General features: G+C 47.0%; 2 protein-coding genes across 3 annotated transcripts; one reads left to right on the top strand and one right to left on the bottom strand.

Annotated features, from left to right (window-relative positions):
- Window positions 1-461: 461 nt before the first annotated feature.
- Window positions 462-8,679, bottom strand: LOC106565142 (transcriptional regulator QRICH1). Of its 2 annotated transcripts, none has more exons than XM_014131928.2 (12): window positions 8,372-8,679; window positions 6,973-7,248; window positions 6,660-6,740; window positions 6,345-6,449; window positions 5,082-6,224; window positions 4,369-4,528; window positions 3,995-4,149; window positions 3,134-3,248; window positions 2,808-2,916; window positions 1,650-1,810; window positions 1,302-1,392; window positions 462-1,127 (listed from the first exon to the last, which is right to left on the bottom strand). In XM_014131928.2, exons 2-12 carry the CDS (start codon window positions 7,216-7,218, stop codon window positions 938-940), a joined length of 2,556 nt encoding a protein of 851 aa, XP_013987403.2. In that variant the 5' UTR covers window positions 7,219-7,248; window positions 8,372-8,679; the 3' UTR covers window positions 462-937. The 2 variants fall into 2 exon arrangements, with proteins under 2 accessions (XP_013987403.2, XP_013987404.2); XM_014131929.2 differs by having other exon boundaries at window positions 6,345-6,443.
- A 7,646-nt stretch (window positions 8,680-16,325) lies between these two features.
- LOC106565143 (uncharacterized) lies at window positions 16,326-22,027 on the top strand. The gene is made up of 4 exons (XM_014131930.3): window positions 16,326-16,422; window positions 18,402-19,430; window positions 19,549-19,650; window positions 19,780-22,027. Exons 2-4 carry the CDS (start codon window positions 18,446-18,448, stop codon window positions 21,786-21,788), a joined length of 3,096 nt encoding a protein of 1,031 aa, XP_013987405.3. The 5' UTR covers window positions 16,326-16,422; window positions 18,402-18,445; the 3' UTR covers window positions 21,789-22,027.
- Window positions 22,028-24,149: the final 2,122 nt, after the last annotated feature.

Genomic DNA, 24,149 nt, shown 5'->3' with positions numbered 1-24,149 from the left:
GTAGGTGGGGGCGAGAGGTCCTGTATAAACAAACTCACTTCCCTAACAACAGCTCGGCGAAGAGCAAAAAATGTTTGCTCTGACTTTTGCGGAGGCCGCGTTGCAGTTAATGCTGTATGGCTTGACCATGCAGCGCCTTTTACCCAGAAAGACTCTCAGCTGTAATCACTGCCAAAGGTACCTAGACAAAGTATTGACTCGGGTGTGAATACTTATGTAAATGAGATATTTCTATATTTCATTTTGAATAAATGTGCAAACATTTCTAAAAACATGTTTCCACTTTGTCATTATGGGGTATTGTGTGTAGAAGTGTGAGATTCAAAATAAAAAAATAAACGTTTTAATTCAGGCTGTAACAAAATGTGGACTAAGTCAAGGGGTACGAATACTTTCTGAACTCACTATGTGTATAATATATTTATATGACTGAATATATATATCTGATATTTCACCATCCATTTCTGACCATTTCATCTTTATTGGGGCTGCAACGGCCTACAGGAGTACATGATGAGCTCTGATTTAGTGACTTTGTCAAAATCCATCTCACTCGTCTCGTCAGTCCAGGAAACAATTCTATGGTGAAGTGAGGTGGGGGGGTTAGGTGAAGTGGTGACTTACGTACACGTGTGACCATCCCCAAAAAGATAACAGCATTGAGGGTGACATAACTGCCATTGAACTGCCATTAGATGAATAAACGCAGGAGTCTATTCCTTAAAAAAAGGCCCATAAGTCCACTCTGTAAACACTATCAGTCGCTCCCCCACTCCTATGGTTGGCAGGTGTGATGGGTTGAGACTGAGGCCACTGGAGGTCCTTAGAGTTAGTTACTGAGTGAAGGAGGTACCACAAAGATGAACACTTGAGAGAGAGAGGAGGGCTGATTTCGGGGGTTAGTGTGTCCATTTCAGTTCCTCCTCCCCTCCCCCACTCAGTGCATGCTGGCCGATGACATGGCGATGGCCTCCTGGATCTCCCGCACCATGATGATGCGTGTGAGCATGTGCTCCACCTGCTCACTCGTGATTGGCTGAGTGGAGTACCATATGGGACTGTTGGGCGCCACGACGGGCTCTGGCGTCAGGTAGTACGCGTCGTTACGCCCCTTAGCACTCTGGGGACTGAGCGAGACGGGAGGGTTAGACGTTGATTAGAAATGCATCAAAGAGCTCCTGTAGAAGATGCATGTTCTGGCGTGTATTTAACACCATGGGAAACGTCACCCTGTGCAAGGGCATCCTCTTAGCGACTAGAAATGTACTGAGAATAGGGGAGGGTGGGGGGTCATTACTCACCATTTGAAGAGGTAAAAATCATACAGCTTAATTGGGCATCGCAGAGGGTTCTCGGGATCCTCAGCCTGCTCCTCATACATGTCATCGGTCACTGCAAAGTTCAAACATCACAGAGGTCAGAGGTGATCATCAGCCAGTAGTGATGGGGATTATGGACCTCATAATGTTGACAAACTTGGGTCGGTCAGAGAGGCAAAAAGAATTTGCCCCAAAGGGAAAGTTTTGAATGTATGGAACACATAGCTGACCAATACCAGTCAGTCGGTGACTGGGAAAATGGAAATCCAGTCTGACTAAAATATACAAAGCTTAATTTGTCTTTATTATGAACTCTAAAGATGACTTCACCTTTCTGCCCTGCATGGTGTGTTCCTAAGGGCCCATGGCCCTTCAGATAGCGGATACTGGTGCTCTTATCCTTTGGGTTGGACGGGTTCTTCTTCGTGTGCCTCAGCACTTTGGAGAAGGCCACCTTCATGTGCTGCTCTACCGTTGTCAGACGGAAATACCTACAGGAGAGAGAATCGTTTAACACGAAAACACACACATCCAACAGACAAAACCCGGCATTCACACACATCAGCTACCCTGCATCCATCAAAACAGCCACTAGGCCTGATCACATGAAAGCTACATAGGATTACAATTATATTGTGACTTGGCAAGTACAAGGGTCGTTCTATTTCATTTCAATCGCTTTTTGATCGCACCGCCTTGGATTTGAACGAAACGTTCTATGTGTATTTGCCCATGGTAGAAGCGGTCAGAAAGTAACTTTTTGGACTTGAATGCCCAAACATTTCGGAGATGGAGGAACTCAAAGTCGAGCCATTTTTCATACCACACCATGACACATCCATGTCTTCATCACTTGAAAAGATAAATGGTTCGAGTTGTATATAATTTAAAAGTTAAACAATTTACTATTTTATAATTTCTTGCATAAAATGTTGAATAAATATTTTTATTTTTTTTACCTTGAATGTCAATTATCAACAACAACAAAAAAACTATCTCCAATTAACAGACATACACAAAACATGACAGCCACCCTGTATTGAAGAGCATGCCGTGTTTCAACAGTAGGCGGGCACAACAAACACTTCACATAATGTAAAACACAATCTAAGTTACAACATATGCATATACATTTTATTTAAATTTCAGAAACGAGAAAATATTTTGACAACCGTGTGTCTGTAAGCTTTTAAATGATATCAAAGTCAACCGTTGATCTTTTCCAGTGATGAAGACATGGATGTCTCATGGCCGGGTGGGGTATGCAAAACGGGTCAACGTTGAGCATTAATGATTTGGCATTCAGGTCCAAAAAGTAACTTTCTGAGCACTTGGGACAAATAGGCATGGAAGGTTTGGTTCAAATCAAAAGGGGTGCGGTCAAAAAGTGATTGAAATCCAATGGAATGACCCACAAGTCTATTGGGTGAACAGGATACATTAGTACGATGAGTATGAAATAAGAATCATGTGTCCAGTATGACTCACTTAGTGTTGAAGAACATGAGTGTTGTGAGCAGCGTGGCTGGTGAGTGGGCACCCAGCTGTTTACACTCCCACAGCATCTCCTCTGTCACGTGACTGGGAATGATGTACCCTGGGAGGAGAGAGCAGAGTGGCCAATCACCATACATTCTCCTCTCAAGAGACAGCAAGCAGCCCAAAACACAGAAATGTACTCGGGTATAGAAGTCACAAAAACAGACTTGCTTTTATATTATTTTACAACGTTTTGACCCTTAGGTCTTTAGCGGTTTCTTCCCTATACTCCCTCTTGAATTTACACCCAGAAACAGAAACCGATTGTATCTTACCTAGTGGATGGATGACAGGCCTCCACTCGTCCAGGGCTTTGTGTAACCACTGGGAGAAGCGTGTGTAGTACTGGTCAGAGAAGATATCATCCACCCGTCCGTTTTCAAAGAGGTACTGCCAGCAGAAAATAGAGAACGGCATTAACAACCTCAGTCAACTGTAATACACTTCAGTCAGTATCTTGTATTGTGTGTGCGCACGCAGTGGTGTAAAGTACTTGAGTAAAAATACTTTAAGGTACTACTTAAGTTGTTTTTTGGTGTATCTGTACTTTACCATTTATATTTTTGACAACTTTCACTTTACTACATTCCTAAAGAAAAGAATGATATACTTTTTACTCCATACATTTTCCCGACACCCAAAAGTACTCGTTACATTTTGAATGCTTAGCAGGACAGGAAAATGGTCCAATTCACTCCCTTCTCAAGAGAACAACCCTGGTCATCCCTACTGCCTCTGATCATGCGGATTCACTCAACACAAATGCTTTGTTTGTGAATGATGTCTGGTGTTGGAGTGTGCCCCTGGCTATCAGTAAATATTTAAAAAATAAATAAAATGGGGCCATCTGGTTTGCTTAATATAAGGAATGTGAAATTATTTATACTTACGTACATTTATACTTAAGTACATTCAAAACCAAATACTAATTTTCCATGAAGGTATATTTACTTTACTCAAGTATGACAATTGGGTACTTTTTCCCACAGCTGTGTGTGTGTGTGTGTGTGTGTGAGTATATTGAGGATGTCAGTGAAAATGTGAGTGTGTATTGAGGTTGTCATATGAAAATGTGTCCTTTCTGTACAGATATGTGACTTCCATTGAGAGAGTGTGTGTAGTAGTGGTACGCGTACCTTCTGTATACACAGGAAGATGTAGTAGAGGGCGTCAGGCTCAAACTGTTCTCCTTCCAACCCCCGGGCCTCTTGGGTCATAAGGGCTAGAGCCACGTTGAGCTCAGCCACCGCACTCGACACCAGGTCCTCCTGGAAGCGCAGTGCCTGACGACCTGCACAGAGAGACACAGGGAGAGACACAGGTCAGATGGATATGGTCATTTAGAAGGCGTTTTTATCCAACTAAGAGAACTGTCAATATTCAGAGTGGAATTTACTCAGGATTCGGAACCAACAAGACAGACAGGAAGGAGAGTATAAAAGGGATAAGTAAACATACTTGGAGAGGGCGGTTTAATGAGTGAGTGGGAGTCTGTGTTGTGTTGACTCACGTCCGATGGGCGCCAGCTTGTTCTGCTCGTCCTTGTCCAGCTCTGTGTTCTTGCGCTGGACCCAGAGGCGCCACACGTCCATGCCCTCCTCAGGCTTCAGGGAGACGGGCAGCAGCAGCTCCTGGGGGGCCTCCACCTGGGACTCTGACTCCACATGACCCTGCAGGGAGACACACAGGAAGTTAAAATGTTAACACGCACACCACCATGCTTCTTCGATTTGTGGTTTACCCTGTGAGTTGACTTCATTGTAGAAAAATTCCACACACAAAATTACTGGATATTTCTACACAAACACTGAAAATATGGATTTGTTAAATTTAACTAGGCAAGCCAGTTAAGAACAAATTATTATTTACAATGACGGCCTACCCCGGCCAAACCCGGGCCAATTGTGCGCCGCGCTATGGGACTCCCAATCACGGCCGGATGTGACGCAGACTAAATTCGAACCAGGGACTGCAGTGACGCCTCTTGCACTGAGATGCAGTGCCTTACACCGCTGCGCCACTCGGGACATTAAACTAGTGACATGGAAATTTGCTTCCAAAACACCACAATAGGCTGAAGTGTTACACTAGTCAAGCCAATCATCCCCCGCTTAACTGGGGGAGACTACAGCCTAAATCTACATCATTGTTGTGGAAAACCTAGGAATCAGAGACAAAAACAAAGTCAAGGTCTAACCCAGGTAATGTAGGTCCTGTTCTGACCTGTAGGTGGAGCTGTTGCTCTTGGTGTTCTTGCTGCTGCTGGGGGTCCCAGATGTGGAGCTGCTGCGTGGCGTTGTAAGCCCCTCCCACCGTCTGCACCACTACAGGGCCGTGGATGTTCCCGTTCATGAACTGCGCCGGGAAAAGCGTCTGCACCACTTCCTCGTTTGTCGTCGTCTCGGAGACTGACACCGTAGTGCCCGACTGGATGGACCCAGTCCCTGACGATGAGGAGTGGGCTACCCTATTGTCCTTGTTGTCGTGGTGACCAGAGGACACCTGCATCGTGTTGTAAGCCTCCTGAGGGATGGCGATGTGATGCACACCCCCCTGCTGCCCCCCGGAGTACACAGGGATGGTCCAGGTCTCCCCGGCAGGGCCTGTGATGGTACCTGTGGTGCTGTACAGGTGGGTGCTGTCCACAGTAAGCAGGTCGGGCCGGAGGGACAGGAACTGCTGTTGCTGCCCCTGCCCCTGGGGGAGGGCCAGGACCACCTGCTGGCCCTGCTGGCCCTGAGGGAGGGAGTACGACACCTGGATGGGGACGTCCACCTTGCGCTTCTTGGCAGGTTGGAGGACGCTGGTACCCGCCCTCCTCTCTGCCTCCCGGGGAGAGCCCTGCTGCTGCTGAGGAGACATGGCCTCCACTGTCTGGAACTGGATCTGCTGCCCACCCTGTAGTTGAATATGTTGACCACCTGGTAGCTGAATGTGCTGGATTTGTTGCCCGCCTTGTAGCTGGATGTGTTGCCCCCCTTGAAGTTGGATGTGCTGACCCCCTTGAAGTTGGATCTGCTGACCCCCTTGAAGTTGGATCTGCTGACCCCCTTGAAGTTGGATCTGCTGACCCCCTTGAAGTTGGATCTGCTGACCCCCTTGAAGTTGGATCTGCTGACCCCCTTGAAGTTGGATCTGCTGACCCCCTTGAAGTTGGATCTGTTGACCCCCTTGAAGTTGGATCTGTTGACCCCCTTGAAGTTGGATTTGTTGGCCACCCTGTAAGTCCCCTTGAAGCTGGATGTGTTGGCCTCCTTGGAGCTGAATTTGCTGGCCCCCTTGTAGTTGAATATGCTGGATTTGTTGACCGCTTTGTAGTCTAATCTGTTGACCTCCTGACACCGCTGCCACCAACTGGGCCTGGATCTGAAAGCCACAGAACAAATACCTGAGCCTGGTGTATACAAAACCAACACATTTACCTGGTTAGTAGAGGACATGGGGTGAGTGTGTGTACTCAATAATGCAGAGTGCTACGTGTGTAACCTGCTGGTGCTGCTCCTCTGTGAGCTCTCCTTGCTGGACCAGCTGTGCTGCCGTGGGGATGCCCTGGAGGTCCACCGTCTGACCCTGCTGTCCCTGGATCTGCACCTGACCACACAGGGAAGGAGAATAAACACAGTGCACCATACACTTCGGTCACATCCACCATGCGTTACATGCCTGAGGGTGGTTAGGGTCAGTGTTTCCCTGACTATTGCATTTTCAACTGATCCTTTTGGTTATAGGCCTTGGATGTCGATAAGGAGGCCATTGAGTCCAGTCTGGAAAATAATGGAGTGGAAATCGATAAGGCCTCACCTGTACTTGTATCTGCTGCTCAGACCCCTGGTGCACACCAGCAGCCATCTGGGGTGAGATCTGTGCAGAGTTCACCTGCACCTGTTCATCCACAGGAGAAAAATCAATCACAGGGCAAAAGTGACAATGATAGCAGCAATAAGATAGGTAGTACAAATGTTGAAGTATGAGTTGGGCTTTACTCTCAATTAGGTAAAGTGATCTGTTCTTCAAAGTATATAGACTAGATGAGGGAAAAGGGCACAAACGCAGCCTGAGGTGTATTCAAAAGAACTGAACTACTGGAGGAACCACATAAGGTCTCTCCTCTTACCGGACAGGCCAGCTCCAGCAGCGAGCCAGCCACCTCAGTGCTGTCTGTGTAGACACAGTTGCCCCCCTGCTGGTACACCATGGTGGTGGTGTCGCCGTCCTGCTGGCTGAACTCCTGCAGTGCCTCGGGGCCCTTGTTGGCCAGAGACTCCAGGAACTCCTTCATACGGTGCTGGGGCACACTGCGGGCCTTCTGACGCACGTACTCGTCAAACGAGACTACACCGCTCTCTACGGGCTCGTTCATGACAAGTCACTATGCCCTCCACGGCACCTTCTGAGGAAGGAGGGGACATACGATGCGTTCAAGACAACTGGGAACTAAGAAAAAAACTAGGTAAAATCATGAGGTCTGGGATCTTCAGGTTGGAAAGTCTGAGCTTTAGAAAGATGCCCGAGTTCCCGACTTGGAATTCTAAGTTGGATGACCCTTCAAAAGATTTTTCCCAGTTGGAGCTTGTTTTTCTCTGAGTGCCCAGTTGTTTTGAATGCAGCAATTGTTCACACACCTATACAGCATCACAGCTCAGGACTGCATGTCATTTAACTCTGGTATCAATTAAGACTACAGCCCCTGTCATCAGTACAGCCTAACATCTCAAAGTCTAGAATACATTTAAAGGCCAAGCTTCCTAACTGTTTGCATTAGAGGGGGAGGTGAAGCGAGATGGGGCCAAAGCGCACAGGCAAACCCCTTTCCTTGACGAACTTTGAACCAATTATTACACCATCTGATCACCTGGCACTATGTTCTTAACACTGTCCCAAGAAAGCAATAGGCTGTTGTGGTCAATGACGTGTACATCATTGGTTGTGGTATACAGTATCTGTCTATGAAAAAAAATATGATCGTTATTATTACTATGATGTAATGATTAGCTAGCTAGTTACATGTACTACTGGGGCAGTGTAAAGAGCCACCAGCCTCTATCATTTGCCATATATCACATGATTACTTTTGCTTATGTTTTTGTGTCTATTTCTAGCTGCAAAGTTCAGCTAGCTACTACAATCCCACAATCTGAATAAAGTTAACATTTCAATAACGAATAAATTGTCTTTGGGTGACGGATATACGTGCAACTTGTGCTATGTATTCTATAATAGCTAGTTAGCTAGTTGCTAACGTTAGCTGGCTAACTAGCTACCAGTGCATCTTCCCATGCTACCTTAAATAAAACCAAAACCCCTCTGTTCCGCCAAGACACGGCGTTCAAAAATAAAACGCGATAAACTCCAAGTAAATTGCGTTCCAAATGACATTTGTAAAGTCTTCAATTTACAGCGATGGAATAAATTGCAAGAATTATGAATTTAAACAGCTAGCTAGCCAACTAAACAATATCGTAACGTTAGCTTGCTAGCTTGCTACGTCGTGTGAGTATTTAAGCGATATTTACCCTGCTTTCGATGAGAACAATATGGGAAAAATCCACACAAATTTGGCTCGCCCACCGTTTCTCCAGCAGAATTCTGAGCGTTTGGCGATAATATTTGTCTAACTATTCAGAGAAAAGTATTTAATCAATACAGAGAGAATTATGGAAGTAGGCCCGATGGAACAACGTGAATCCCCGGACTTCTGTGACACTCAACCGCCGCATCAGACAGAGCGAGTAGGTCGCGAAGCTCATTCGGCTACACCGCAAATTCTCCACTTGCAAAGTCTAGGTAATGACACATTTCATATTTACGGGAACGAGCATCGCGTGCTCCCGAGACAGTAGATTGGTGACACCGCAGGCAACTATTTTCTTATTGCACGACATACATTATTTGATAGTATTATGAATAAGGTGTAAAATTAGATAAATAAGATCATGTCAACATACACTTACATATGAGAGGAAACTATCTGTGTGTGTGTGTGTGTGTGTGTGTGTGTGGTAATGCATCCAATGATACATAATTGACTGTAGTAGTCCCGCTGTACCTATGCTGTGTAATGTTAGCCAGTACAATTAAATAGAAAAAAAACCTAAACGTCCCTTGTCGATCACGAATATTAAATACAATTATATTTGAACTCAGTCTACTCTGCTGATTACTTGTGGGGTTGGTCTTTCAGTGGGTCGAAATGTGAGGTAAAATATCCACAGCCAAGTATTACTAAACCAACTTTAAAACTCTGGTCTCTGAAAAGTAGGTTAAATAAAACTTTCTTGTGGATATTTTGTCTCACATTTCGACCCACTGAAGGACCAACCACAAAGACAACCAGCAAAGTAAGTTCAAATGTAATTTTATTCAACATTCAGGCTTGTAAGGAAACTTTCCAAGTTTTGCATTGATTTGCTTCAGAATGTATACCAATAATTGGTATCACAGTCTGATTTATTAGGCAACATTAAATACATCCCATTAATTGTCCTTGTCCTCTCCCTTCTGTTATTTCTATCAGTCTGCTCTAAAGTCTCTTATCTCTGTATTATGTATTCCCTCTGTACAGTCAATGAGTATTGTTAAGACCTTGTGACAATGCACTTTAAATAAAGTTTGACATTACTTGTAACTATTCAAGTGAATTTATTTATCTGCACTTCTGTACGTTTGAACACATCATCAGCACCTGTATTGGAGTCCAGCTCGCGACATATGGATCGCGCGTATGTACGCGAACAGCGCTCGCAATGTTGTAGTACAGAACCCAAACAAATATCCTCCTTATTGTAGTGGGTTTACCTGTTACAATGGCCAACCGAACATCTCCTTTAAATTAGGATGTGACTTGTAAATCCTCCCAGGCCCAGACTTTTTTATTTGACTAATAATTAGCACTTTTCTTTCAACATTTCATTTATCAATTTCCTACACATTTGTTGGAAGGCACCATTTTACATTCAGATTGAATGGGTATGCACATATTCTCACGATTACTCGCTAGGAAAGGGTCACGAGTACGGCATGGATGCAAGCAGATAAGATTTGCTGCAGTCTTGAGGCTCAGTATGAGGATATGTAAGGCCTATTCTATTCAAAGAATCAAAAAGTTGTAGAGGATCAATGAGTAGAAACAGAGGCACAATATGCTGTCCTCATATTGAACCCCCTCCATCCTTATTTTTTCAGTGAATAATGAACTCTGAAGGTTTGCATACAACCCTGGTTCTTAAAGTAGAAATCCACTCCCAAAAAATATATTTGAGTATTTAAAAAAATAAATCAGTCCACTGTTGATACAGTCCCAAAATGTTTTCCATGTCAGCAGTCAAATTTTCAATATATTGGACTTTCAAGAAGAAAATTGTCACTTGCCACATGATGATGCAAAATGCAATATCTTGAAAACTTTACTGCTGACATACAAAACATTTTGGTGCTGTATGAACAGTGGACTAATTAAAAAAAATGTGGCACAACAAATGTACATTGCAATAGCAAAATTAGTTGCACATGTAATACCTTGCTTGCCAATAGCAAAATTAGTTGCACATGTAATACCTTGCTTGCCAATAGCAAAATTAGTTGCACATGTAATACCGTGCTTGCCATTCAGAAAAAAATCCTCATGAAAATACGTAGGCTGTTTTGTAATAATTCCTCAATTGCGGAGGGAAAAGAATCCATATGTTAAAAAGCCTATGTTTTAATGTCGAAATGAGTGTTAAACTTACTGTTAAGGTAAAGAACTTAATTTGGATGCTTACACACTGTTTTCTGCGTAAAGGTTAATTTAGATTAGAAGTTAATATTCAAGGTTCATTTGGACGTATAACTTTTTGTGTGTATGTGCCTTTAAACAGGAATACAACTGCCCCAGTCTGCCTTAAAGAGCCAGGCATGTGCCAGTGAGGGCCTACCCCTGCTCTACCCACAACAGGCTGCCTCTCTGCTCTCTTAAGGTGGACCAGAAGAGATGTGCTGCATGTGTATAGTACCTTGTTGGGACAGTGGACAGGAAAGAGTTAATTCCCACGGTCTCTCCTCTAGCCTCTCTATGATCCCATGGAGGCCTGTCAAGTGGATATGTTCATGGCTCCATTCCCCAGAACACTTGTAATAGACCTCATCACACCTAATAATATGGTACACATACCACAGGAGGCTGCTGAGGGGAGGGCGGCTCATAATAATGGCCAGAACAGAGCGAATGGAATGGAAACTATGTATTTGATACCATTCCACCTATTCCGCTCCAGTTATTATCACAAGCCGACGTGTCCTCCCCAATTAAGGTGCCACCAACCTCCTGTGACACACACATAGCGCCACTCATACTCAAGTTAATTCATGAGGTGTGTATGATGAGAGGTGGGATGTTTCTTTTAGCACAAGTTGTACACAACACATAATGTCAACCTGTTTTGAACTATTTTCTGTAAGCTAGTTTGTGTTTGTTGGTTGACAGTGCCACCAGAGCGGTATACTTCGAGTGAAGCTAGATCTACAGGGGTTTCTAAAGATAGTCATCTTCAGTCAGCTTCCCATTCCAGCTCAGGCTTCATCCATACTACAACGGTGGATATTGCTTGTCAGCATCCCGCTTACTCTGGCAGGTTTGTAACTGCGTGTGCAAGTCGCACGTGGCTAGTCGAACGCCAAACTCTTCTTTTTGAAAATGCTGAAACTCAAACCTGGGCAAGTCACTGCCACATATTTTCATTTCAATTCAGCAGGCTATGGTGTGAAATAAGCTTTTAGAAGTGCCATCTTATTTTATTACTTTTGTGTGCTTTGATGTGTTTATCATTGCACAAGCATATTTTTTTCTTCCCACTCCTATAAGATACAATAATTGTAGAATAATAGTGAAGACATCAAAACTATGAAATAACACATATGGAATCATGTAGTAACCAAAAAAGTGTTATATTTTATATTTGAGATTCTTCAAAGTAGCCACCCTTGGCCTTGATGAAAGCTTTGCACACTCTCGGCATTCTCTCAACCAGCTTCAACAGCCCTAAAGGAGTTCCCACATATGCTGAGCACTTTTCCTTCACTCTGCGGTGCAACTCATCCCAAACCATCTCAATTGGGTTGAGGTCGGATGATTGTGGAGGCCAGGTCATCTGATGCAGCACTCCATCACTCTCCTTGGTCAAATAGCCCTTACACAGCCTGGAGGTGTGTTTGGGTCAAATGATAGTCCCACTCAGCACAAACCAGATGGGATGGCGCATCACTGCTGAATGCTGTGGTATCTATGCTGGTTAAGTGTGACTTGAATTCTAAATAAATCACAGATATTGTCAACAGCAAAGCACCATCACACATCCTCCTCCATGCTTCACAGTGGGAACCACACATGTGGAGATCATTCGTTCACCTAGTCTGCGTCTCACAAAGACTTTGCGGTTGAAACCAAAAATCTCAAATTTGGACTCATCAGACAAAAGGACAGATTTCCACCAGTCTGATGTCCATTGCTCGTGATTCTTGGCCCAAGCAAGTCTCTTCTTCTTAGTGGTGTCCTTTAGTATTGTTTTTTTTCAGCAATTCGACCATGAAGGCCGGATTCACACAGTCTCCTCTGAACAGTTGATGTTGAGATGTGTCTGTTACTTGAACTCTGTGAAGCATTTATTTGGGCTGCAATCTGAGGTGCAGTTAACTTGAATGAACTTGTCCTTTGCAGCAGAGATAACTCTGGTTATGTTTCACTATATTGGATCACTCCAATATATTGGTATCACTCCGCGGCGGAGGGATACATACGAGGTGAGGATTTACAGATTTACTCCCATGTACACCTGTGTCACGGCTGGGGTCCGCCCCTATATATAGACCGTCCGTACGGTTTGAGGTACAAACTTTCTGAAGTTCGCTTGGTAAGTCACTGGTAAGTGTAATATCTTGCGTGGAAGTATACTCACTGGCTGTTTGCAGCCTGGAGCAGTTGGCCACATGGCCAGCGCCTCCTCTTGGGTGCTCCACTCGCTGCTCGTGGTTGATCTGTATCTTCCACCTGTGGTTTGTCGTGCTTGTGTTTCGTTAGCGTTACACTACGACTCCGTGTTCATCCTTTATATATTGGTGGCTCTTGCTGCCACAAACTGTATTTACCTTACACAACTTGCCGACTGGCTTGTTCTGTGTGTGTTGTGAATTGCTTAACATGCTGTGGCGTGGGTTCTCTGCTAATTACCCTACAAGTTTTTTTTCTTGTTCTTTCCCCTGCAGAATGTAAGAGTATCGTGGTGGGCTCCACTACATTGAGACATTAACTTTGGAGTTCCTTAACAGAGTTACTCCATCATATGGTGCGGTATTTACTGCTTGGATATTAAACCATCTAGGTAATATTGCAGTTGGTGTAAAAAAAACAACACAAAAAAACACATAAATCAAATCCATTACCTGGTTGCTGTTTTTTGTCTGCCTGTTTTTCCCACACGGGTCTTCCCTGTATTTGCAAAGGAACTGGGTAATTGATCCCTCACCGGGTTCCTATTCCTCCAAGCGGGTCACGACAAGCTCTCCCAGGGCGTCGGACCCCTGCTCCGTGGCCTTGCTGGCTTGGCTGAGTTTATGGCTTCCCTTTGTGACAGGTGTGATGGTGGCGTCCCCCTGGAGATCCGCATACCTCGTGTATGCACTGCCTGGGTTTGAACCATGCGGGGAGGGCAGTGGAGAGCCCTACTGGATGCCTGTTTTGTGTGGTGTTCTCAGAAAGCCTGCGCCTGGTGCGATTGGAGGCCATGCGCGAGTGGGTCGGTCGGGCTCAGGCTGGGGACGAACCCTCTCTCAGGAGTGGTGTGCCTGCGAGCTGTTAGTCCCTCTACTGCGCCCACTACCCCTCCCAGGAAGCGTGCTGGAGCAGAGCCCATCTGCTGCCAGTCCTGGACGGGGGCAGAAGTCGGACCGCTGGGACCACTTTGAACGGAGGGTGCATGCCCTGCGTCAGGAGGTTGATAGCTTCGATGGTGATGACAGCTGTTCCCTGTTGGCCAGTGATGGGCTGTTTCTGGGGGACGAAACTGGCACTGTTCACCACCGTGAGCGGGGCTACCAGGCTGACAGGCCATCAGAAGCCGGCGGTGGGGCTTCATCACCCCCAGCAGCTTGAGGGGCTATGAGGGGCCTACTCACTCGGGTAGCCACTGCACTGGACATCAAACTGGTGGACAGTGATGACTCTCCATCTGTCCCCATCTCTGCTGAGTTCCGCGAGGCCTTGCATGAGAGCTGGGCCTCTGCCAGGAGGCGCTTCCGACTCACAGCAGGGACTGAACCATGGAGTTTTGTGGCGGGTGCAGAGTCACTCATCTTCCGGGAGTACCCGACCGTGGACACCATGATAGCTGCCATGGTCCTCCCGGACCGGGCGATTATAGGATGGAACCCGCAACTGAAGCCAGGACCCCCCCATAGTCTTTGATGCGGACTTGAAAGCCACATATGGGTCCCTCTGCTCTCTTGGCCGCCTTACCTACCTGCAGACTCTGTTGCCCCAGATGCAGGGGGGCACAGAGGAGCTCCTCCGGGAAGCAATGGAGGTGTCTTGCCTGCTGTCCCTGCTCCAGAGGGATGTGGCCCACTCCAAAGGACGGGCCATGGCGCAGGTGGTTACCTCCCAACGCCATCTCTGGCTGGCCCAATCCCGTCTGCCAGCTGCTCTCCAGAGCACATTTGCCACTCTCGCCATCACCCCAGGGCTGACCTTTGGCACAGGGGTTAATGATATTCTGGAGCAGACCGATAAGGTTCGTAGGGACCGGGAGACCCTGAGACAGTTCATGCCGCCACCCACCAGCACCCGAACGACAGTGGGGTCCCTCTCCTGCCCCATCGCCTCATGCTGAGGAACGACAGTGGTGGAACAGTGTGCGGTGGAACAACAACCTGTCAACCATCACCGCCATAGGGACGTGCCTGGGGGACCCAGGCGCTCGGGGCACCAGAGGAAAGGCGGGCCCCGGCAGGACCCCTGACATACCCTTCCCCGGCCTCGGCCGCTTCTCCTGGTGTCAAAGGCCAAAGTGGGAGGAGTGTGTGGAGTCCCCATGGGTGTTGTCCATAATGCTCAAGGGGTACCGACTCCAATTCCGGTGCCAGACCCGGTCCTTCAGGGGCCTTCGTGTCACCACGGTGGTCGACCCCCTGAAGAAAGCCCTCCGGCTGGAGATCTCCTCACTCATGGACAAGGGTACCATCCGCAGGATTGAGAGTTCAGAACATCTAGGTGAGTTCTACTCCACTTATTTTGTGGTGCCAAAAAGAGATGGAGGGTTTTGACCGATTCTGGACCTCCGCAACCTCAATGGGTACTCAAAGGTACTGAGGTTCCACATGCTGCCCCCAGCCCGCGTGTTGCAGTCCGTGCCCAGGGACCAGTGCTTTGTGACGCTGGACCTGAGGGATGCGTATTTCCATGTTCCTGTTCACCCAGCTCATTGGCAGTACCTCCGATTTGCTTTCGAAGGGAGGGCTTACGAATTCATGATTCTTCCCTTCGGCCTCTCCTTAGCATCCCACACTTTCACAAAGTGCATGAATACTGTCCAGGCACCTCTCACGTCCAGAGGGTTGTTGATCCTCAATTACCTGAATGATTGGCTGATTAGTGCCCCAACCAGGACCCAGGTCCTGTCAGACAGCGACATGCTCCTGACCCACATCGGCGGGCTGGGCATTACTGTAAACGACAAGAAAAGTCATCTGACACCAACCCAGAGGGTGGCCTTCATTGGCATGGAACTGGACTCAGTCCTCATGAGAGCACGCCTGCTCACCGGAAGGGTTCAGGCGATCTAATCTTGCCTCAACCACTTTCGGCAGGGGCGGATTGTATCCGTCCTAACCTGCCAACGCTTGTTGATTCCCCTGGGCCTGCTCCATCTCTTGCCTCTTCAACGGTGGTTCAACTTCTACCCACTGCACCCGAAGCGCCACCGTCACCGCCAGCTGAGGGTGACCGCACAGTGCCTCCGGGCATTGTTGAGGTGGCGCTGTCACTCCTTTCTCTCAGGTGGGGTGGAGATGCTGAGGATGTACCGCCGGGAGCTGGTCAGCACAGACGCCTCCCAGTTCGGCTGGGGGGGTGTGACCAAGGGCTGGTCGGCCAGCGGCTGTTGGCTACCCCCTTGGAGCGGAAGGCACATCAATACACTAGAGCTCTGAGCTGTACTGCTGGCCCTGCAGTCTTTCCTTCCACATCTGAAGGGAAGACATGTCCTGGTGAGAACGGACAACACCACAGTGGTGGCTTACATCAACCATCAGGGTGGACTGAGGTCGCACCGCCTCCATGTTATGTTATTGGAGCTCCTTCTCTGGGCTCAGGGTTGTCTAGCTTCTCTACGTGCAGCACACGTACCTGGCATCCTGAATGTGGCAGCGGATATGGTCTTGAGGGAGGGCCCGCCACCTTGGGACTGGAGCCTACATCCCCAGGTGGTGCTGCACCAAATGGCTACACTTGACCCATGAGACCAACAGGAGAAAAGGGAAAGCCAGTATGCTACCCAACAACACAACAAATGTGAAGCGGAGGTCTAAAGAATCACAGGTATGCTTTAAAAGAGTTGTATTTTTTAATTGCTTTTGAGGGAAATTCAATTGGCACATTAAAGCATCTGTTACTGTGCCTCAAAGTTACTGAAAGAGGCCTTGACGTTCTCAGAGATTAGAACAGGCATACCATGCATTGAGGTAGAGATGCTGCAAGTGCAGAGAGGAAAAGAGTGTGTGAAGTACCATTAATCGTCACAAGAAATGCGTGCCTTTTGTGCGAAATTGTGCACCAATATGCACCCTCTGACTTCTAGGAAGATTCTAACCCACTTAACCCGAAAATATATTGAAGTTTTCACCATCATTGTAAAGCCCTAGTTATTTTGTTACTTTCACAAAGTTATTTCTTAAGATAATGATTTATTTCATGTGATTAGTGATTAATTTACATCTGTCCCTCATTTTAAGGGCAACCCTGTTACGTGACATGACCTCTCGTTTTAATACGGTGAAACTATTCCTTTTTATTTTTTTCAAAATAAACATTGAACATCCAATAGTCAAGTCATAATGTAAAAGCAGGTGTGGTGGTTCTAGTCTCTCTGGCCATTTTCTGGTGTTTTGTGGTGGAACACTGAGTGGGAGCAGCTAAAGACATCAACCCTGCTACCCATAGATAGGCTAGAAATGTTGTAACTTTTATTTTTATTTTTGTGAAGCTTGCATTCAATTGCCCCTCCCTGTTGCACACAACAAGCTTCCATTCCCCCCGTCACGAGGGGATTTATGGCTTATTTAAGAATTTGTCAACCCTGTTACGGTCAGCCCTGTTACGGTCAGCCCTTTTACGATCAACCCTATTACGGTCAACCCTATTACGGTCAACCCTGTTAAGTTCAATCCTGTTACTTTATTTGGCACTTAATAGGCACTTACTATACTACTTTTTATTTAACCTTTTGAAACAGGAAAACATTGTTTTAATGAAGTTGAACATGTGCTCTTTATGACAGAACGTTATAATTAGGTGAAATCAATGTTTTTTTTTAAGCAAGTTACACTTCTCAAAACATTTGTGAAATGACCCAACTGTGTAAGTTTAGCTACATTTTGTCAACACAAAGGGCACGTTTTTCAACTTCCATTTGATGACCGCTGAACTAATAGTAAATAATGTGAAGATATGTAAGACAGGAGGATATTAGTATTGTGTGTGTCTGTTGAGATATGCACAGTCTGCATATGCCTCATATAAATCACAGTGAAATGATGTATCATATTTTTATGATGGTGTCAGATTGCACCAAGGAAACACTAATATTGAGCACCAAACACTTCCTCCCTGTGCAATACTTGGGGAGAAGGTTAAGCAAAAAACAAATAGGCTGTGACAAAAAGGACACACCTGCAAACTTTCAGCAGATCAGACTACTTGCAGCTGTAGGCACATGTAACAGTATAGCTTCCGTCCCATCGCGCCACAAAAGCAGAGCAAGGGGAACAACTACTTCAAGGTCTCAGAGTGAGTGACGTCACCCATTGAAACGCTATTAGCGCGCGTTCCACCGCTAACTAGCTAGCCATTTCACACACACACCACACACACACACACACACACACACACACACACACACACACACACACACACACACACACACACACACACACACACACACAGGATTACCGAGGGGATTTATTGGTTCTTAATGGATTGGAAGTGCAGATTAATAATCAGGAGGGAAGCTGTTTGACACTTTACCCTTAGCTTACCTTTACAAGCTGCTACTTAACAGTCCTGCTGCTCACCCTGACAAACGTCATGCTACTAACCCCTTTACCTGCAAATTACCCTGGAAAACCGCATTACCTAAGCATGAACAACAACTCCCAGACTCATAGTCAGTGTGTCACAGATAGTGAATGTTATCCATTATAGTTACTTTGTCCAAGTGGAGTGCTATGCCTGTCTGCCTGCTGCTACGTCCTATAGCTTCTAGCCACCTCACTTACGTTTTCCTTTCTGTTGTTCTGCAGGTCTTTTATAAGGTATGATTGCTGCTTCAAGGTTACGTTGAGCAATGGTGTGGCTCTTATCTCTCTCCTTGGTGCTGGCCACACTGCTTCACTGTTCACCTGGAAACATTATCAGGGCCACCTCCACCTCACCGTCATCCAGCAACTCTGACCATGTCCCACTCCCTGCATTCTCTAACTCCCTCAGCACCACCTCCAACATGGGTACAACAGCCCCGAAGTTTACCACAACACAACAGTCAGGGACAGACATCCGTCTGCCCGCCAGCGGTATGCAGGTGCCAGGCAACAGGATTACCAGTATGGAGGACTTAGATGGGGCATTGGTTGGCACATCATATGGCAGTGATGAGTCTATGGATGATAGTGGACTTGGGGACACAGCTATAATAGAAAGTCAACAAGAGAGACCTGCCAGCCCACTTCTTATCAATTCTGCGCCTGGAAATGAGGAGAAGAAAGCGAAGGAACTTGAAGTGCATTCCTCCATCCCTACTTCTCTCTACCCCCCTCCCACGCCCCAAAAACAGACCCAAGACAGCGTCAGCACAGCAGGCCCAGCTGGCTTACAAACGTCAGAGGATGTGCGTTCACCGGCCAAGAGCCCACTGACCAAGCTTACACTTAGAGCTCCGTCTAAATTATCTTTGTCACCCATAGGGGACGATGACAGTGGACTCAATCTGGAACCTGCGTATTCTATTGTAGAGATCTCAAAACAAATGGAGCCAACTGTCAACTCGACATCAGAAAGAAACATTTCTCCAAACCCATTAACTCATCACAGCTCCCACCAATCCCCTAAAGACACAATTACAGAGGCCACTCTCGAAGAAGACGAAGAAGAAGAAGGGCTTGGAGCACTGGAGGAGAATGAGGAAGAAGATGTGGTTGTGTTAAAATACATGTTTGTGATTGACTCAGCGGTTCCCATACGCAGAGACACTTGGGGAAAACTGTCCCAGTCCTCCACCCTGTCATCAGCCAATCCCAAACAAGCACCCATTGTGACAGGGCAGTTTCAAAGAGGTAAGAGTGGCACAAGAGTTGACTATTTTCTAATTCAGTTTTTATTTCTAATTACTCACAAAATACCCAAGTGTTTCCTCTGCTAGAAGTTCTATGTGTATGATTATTTTTTTTTCAGAAAAGGAACAAACTCAATCCCTTCCCGACATACAATCGACTGAGTTGCCGGCACAACCATCACATGACGTGAAACACATAATCCATCAACATGAAGAAAACAGTAAATGGCCCTTTTTGTTGTTAGTTCTAAGTCGGGCAATTTCTCTTTCTCTTAATTTGCTTTCTATATCACTTGAGATGAGATTATAAACTATTCTATTTTTCTCACACATCTTCCTCACTTTCTCAGCTAAGGGTCAACTCTGGCCTGCGCCCTCTGTCCTCTACGGTGTGTTTGGTCCCGTAACACATCAGAACCTGAATGGAGGCCCCTGTGTGCTGGGTCTTGGCACCTGTGTGCTCCCTACTGGCACCAACGGCACCCTCCTTCTTTGGGAGGACCTGAGCCGCACGCTGGCCTTCGCCTGGGAGCTCCACGTCTATGGCTCTGCTGGACTCTTCCTGCTTCTGTCCTGTGTGGCTGTGTTGGGAATGGTTGGGCGGTCTAATATTCTCCCCCCCCTCTGTGATGTCCTAACCCTGGCCAATAGGCTGTTGCTGCTGACCGGGGCTCTGCGTGCTGTCCTCCTCCTCACTGACCCGTACGGCACACGCCGGATCCTGTCTCGGCCGGTCCTCACTGCCCTCTATAATCTGCCTCTGCTGCTGCTGCTGTGGGCACAGGTTGCCCTGGCGATGATTCTGCTGTCCCCAGCAATGCAGCGCCCTCGTGTGGTGGGAAGTCTGGCAGTCTTACACTGTACCCTGCTGCTGGCAGCCGACCTGCTCTCCCCAACCCTGTCCCATGCCTTTCCACTGGTTCTACAGAGCCTCTCTCTCTGCTGGGGCCTGACTCTCTGCCTGAGCATTCTCACTCAGTCACTCTCCCACCTGCAGCCCTTCTCCAAGACCCCCGTACACCAGTGGGGGGCCCCTCAGAGGATTGAGGAGCGGGCAAGACGCGTGACGGCAGTGTGTGCCCTCCTGGGTGTGCTGTGCTCCGGCCTGCAGATCTACAGCCTGCTCTGGCTCTATGGGCTGCTGGGGGACTGGAGGCGCTTTGGCTGGGGCTGGTGGCTGGGGCAGTTCTGGGCACGGGTGCTGGAGCTGTTCTGGGGCTTCTCTATGCTGGTGCTGGGCTCCTGGGTGTTCTGGACCCCTCGGAGGAGCCGTGCCAGGAGCGACAATGGCCAAGGGAGGCCAGAGAGAGCATCGTTTTGGAAAATCCTGCGGATAGGGCCTTTCAGGAATTTTGAGAAAAACTGGGCAGAGCTCATACCGAAAAACTGGGCGGGGCAGCATCACTCGGAAGCAGACAGTGGCTCCATACGTGTCTATGACAATCCCCCCACCACACACAGCTTGAGGGACACCATGTCACCATCTCATCACAAGGGTGGAGAACCCACTACCAGCAGCAGCGGTGATACCCACCTACTGTGGCAGCGGGTGGGTGAGCGCGAGTGCATCCTCTCCCTCATAGAGTTTGACATGCTCCCCCAGTCGCCGATCAACCTCAGCCGCAGCATCGACAACGCGCTCCTGCTAGGGGTAGGCAGCCTATTCACAGCCCCACCTCCTTCCACCTGGACCCACCAAGCTGGTGCTGACACTGACACCTCACTGGCGGACAGTGAGATCACGCCACCCTCTCTCACCTCTCTCACCTCTCCCACCTCTCCCACCTCTAATGTTGGCTGTAGGTGGGAGGTGGAGGCTGGCTCCAGGCCTGCAACTTCTGATCATTTCAGAGCCAACGAGCAGGCACAGCCTGAGGCAGAGCCAAAATCGGAGCCACAGCCGCAGCTACAGCTGGACCCACAGCCGCAGCTACAGCCGGACCCACAGCCACAGCTACAGCCGGACCCACAGCCACAGCTACAGCCGGACCCACAGCCGCAGCTACAGCCGGACCCACAGCCGCAGCTACAGCCGGACCCTCAGCCGCAGCTACAGCCGGACCCACAGCCACAGCTACAGCCGGACCCCCAGCCACAGCTACAGCCGGACCCCCAGCCACAGCTACAGCCGGACCCCCAGCCACAGCTACAGCCGGACCCCCAGCCACAGCCACTGGAGGCTTCTGATAACCAGATCCTTCAGCCATCTCCAAACCCTGAGCACCAGGAGAACGTTCCAGACAATGATATATACATGTCTATTGTTCCAAACAAGTTGAATAAGCCCGGGGTCCCTCAGGAGGATGACTGGTCCAGTGTGGGCTGCAGTGATGATGTTACAGATCTGTTACAGAGCTGACCGTGATGTCATCATCACCTCATCCAAATGCCCATGTCACTTCATATCAGTACGAAAGGACTTGAGTGGTTCCACAGTGAACACTTGGCCAGGGAACAGCACCACTCATCAGAAGTTTGATAAAGTCATATATAAGATATAAACATATTCAGTGTTGTTTATCAGGTCTCTATGCTAAATTCACTTACTGTACTTTAACTCGATGTTCTCTTAATAAATATTTCAGTTAAAGAAGTCTACTTATTACTCTTTTTTTGCATTTGTATTATAAAGTTATAATGTTCATTGTGATGTTTTTACCATCTCATTATGAATTTCAGTAAAAGAGTACGATTAAGATCACTTTATTGGTCAATTGCACACAAGGGCCAACCTGAAATTTGACTTCTGCTTTTAACCCAACCCCTCCGAAGGAAACACATACTGTCCAGGTTTTGGAGAGGTGCGGGGTCTGTCCCACTGGGCTCCCGGGGAGCTGTTTTTGTGGGGGGTTAAGTGCTTTGCTCAAGGGCACAACAACATCAATTGTGGGTCAGCTAAATGTGGGTCAACTTCTAGCAGAGCCCTCAGTCTGTTCATACAAACTAGCTTAATTACACCGAATGTTGTGTGCGCCAGCATGCGAAAGACGATGACAAGTGGGATGTCGTGGAAACATCCTTTTTTGTACTTTATGGTGACAGCGACGCTGAGCTCTGTTCTAAGCCAGACCCACAAGACGCAAGCATTCCTGTGCCAAAAGATGCCAAAATTGAATGTCCGTTCCGGGAGGCGTACAGTTGGTAATAAAGTCCAACTGAGAAGTGTAGGTCTCGGTAGCACCAACGATGAATCGGCCGTAATAACATCTGACAGCATTAAGACTCAAAACGGATCTCTGACATTTGCATTTGAGGCTGGTTATCAGGCCGACCAACCTGCATCTCAAGGTAAGTCACAAGGCCACATTTTTTTTCACTAAAATAATTGTGTTCCAAATAATAATAGTTAAACTGTTTTACCCCATCAGAACCAAAAAGATATGCTTGTTTTACTCGATTTATTTGTAAATCATGTAGCCTAATACTAAAATGCTGTATAGCTTCAACACCTGGTTAGAACTATCATTTTAATCTCATGGATGGTCAGTCATTAGTAGTTGCTATATTATTCTTGTCACAAAGTATTTTTTATTTCAATTTTTTAAATGTGGGACACTTGAAAAAGAGATGATGCGTCGCAAGAGTTTCTCCTGCTAAATTTCAAATAAATAACATTAGAAAAATGTACTTTCGAAGTGTCACCCACAACTGGTGACATTTTTTTGTACTTTGTAGGAATTAACTTCCTGCAATTCTACATACAGTATTTTGCCACGGGCAGTTTTATAGCTAATCTCATGGTATTCTACACATTTTGCTATGAGGCCGAGAGAAAATTGTGCAGTTTAAAGCAAATTTCCTCCAATTCTACACATTTTGCCAGGGCTTAAGTCCCGACATCCAGGGGGCCCTCAACTGATGTGTTCATATGCTATCTGGGGGGGGCCCTGCTATCTGGGGATCTCTCAGAGGTCGGGAACCCAGGCACAGGAGGCCCCAGGGCACGTGCCCTATGTGCCTGTTTGGTAATCTGGCCCTGGTCCAGCGCCATACCTCAGCTGTTTACCAAGAAAGTGGCAAGGTGCCACACTTTGTTGTTTGAATCACAGATTGCCCCTTTAAAGAAGGAAAATGTTTGAGCCTTTACAGATCCTGTTTATTCGTTTTCTTTCCCAGAATGGCACCAGTTGGATGCTAAACTCCAGGGCATGGGGCCATCAGTAACAGCAACGAAGCAATGACCTTTAAGGTCAAAGGGGGAGAGCTCCACATTTTATATATATATATATATAATTAAACACTGATCTAGCTGATGCAGGTAAATTCTGAGTCCCAAATGAGTTGGGGGTGAGTCTGAGGTATTTCTGTCTTGTCAGGTGATAGGTCTCCTGTTCTTCCCCTGTTCCGGATGCCAACTCACTGTGGCTTCTCTGCGAATAGGTCACGCAGAGATGTGATGTTTGTTGCACCATACCAAGGCTGCCATGTCACACAACAGGTGACGTTTCCTCCATGGATGCTCACTAACTTTTACTTATTTATAAAAAAATGAGTCTCCATTCACATTGGCCATTATACCACATTCACAGGACTGACATAATGCCACTCAAATGCTTTATTCTATGTCCTGCCACTGCTTCTGTATCCACCGTATACATATTATTCAAGGCAAAGTTGCTTCCTGATTAGTCATGTCTTTGGTCCCGTTCGCTTTGGTAAAACAAAAACATTTGAATGATTAGTTGTGCCAAATAATACCTCCCAGAATGCAGACAATGGC

This window comes from Salmo salar, chromosome 12 (assembly GCF_965601325.2).
Source record: "Salmo salar chromosome 12, fSalSal1, whole genome shotgun sequence".
NCBI classification, from domain to species: Eukaryota; Metazoa; Chordata; class Actinopteri; order Salmoniformes; family Salmonidae; genus Salmo; species Salmo salar.
The sequence above is the reverse complement of the archived record's forward strand: the minus strand, read 5'-3'. Positions and strand labels throughout refer to the sequence as shown.

Bases quoted from the DNA above. Each gene is read 5' to 3' on its own strand.
- LOC106565142 (XM_014131928.2), bottom strand. From the start codon at position 7,218: ATGAACGAGCCCGTAGAGAGCGGTGTAGTCTCGTTTGACGAGTACGTG. The intron at 6,225-6,344 runs GTTACACACGTA...TGTGGCTTTCAG, and splicing joins CAGAGGAGCAGCACCAGCAG to ATCCAGGCCCAGTTGGTGGC. The intron at 1,128-1,301 runs GTGAGTAATGAC...CGTCTCGCTCAG, and splicing joins GATTTTTACCTCTTCAAATG to TCCCCAGAGTGCTAAGGGGC.
- LOC106565143 (XM_014131930.3), top strand. From the start codon at position 18,446: ATGGTGTGGCTCTTATCTCTCTCCTTGGTGCTGGCCACACTGCTTCAC. The intron at 19,431-19,548 runs GTAAGAGTGGCA...TTTTTTTTTCAG, and splicing joins GACAGGGCAGTTTCAAAGAG to AAAAGGAACAAACTCAATCC. The intron at 19,651-19,779 runs GTAAATGGCCCT...TCACTTTCTCAG, and splicing joins CCATCAACATGAAGAAAACA to CTAAGGGTCAACTCTGGCCT.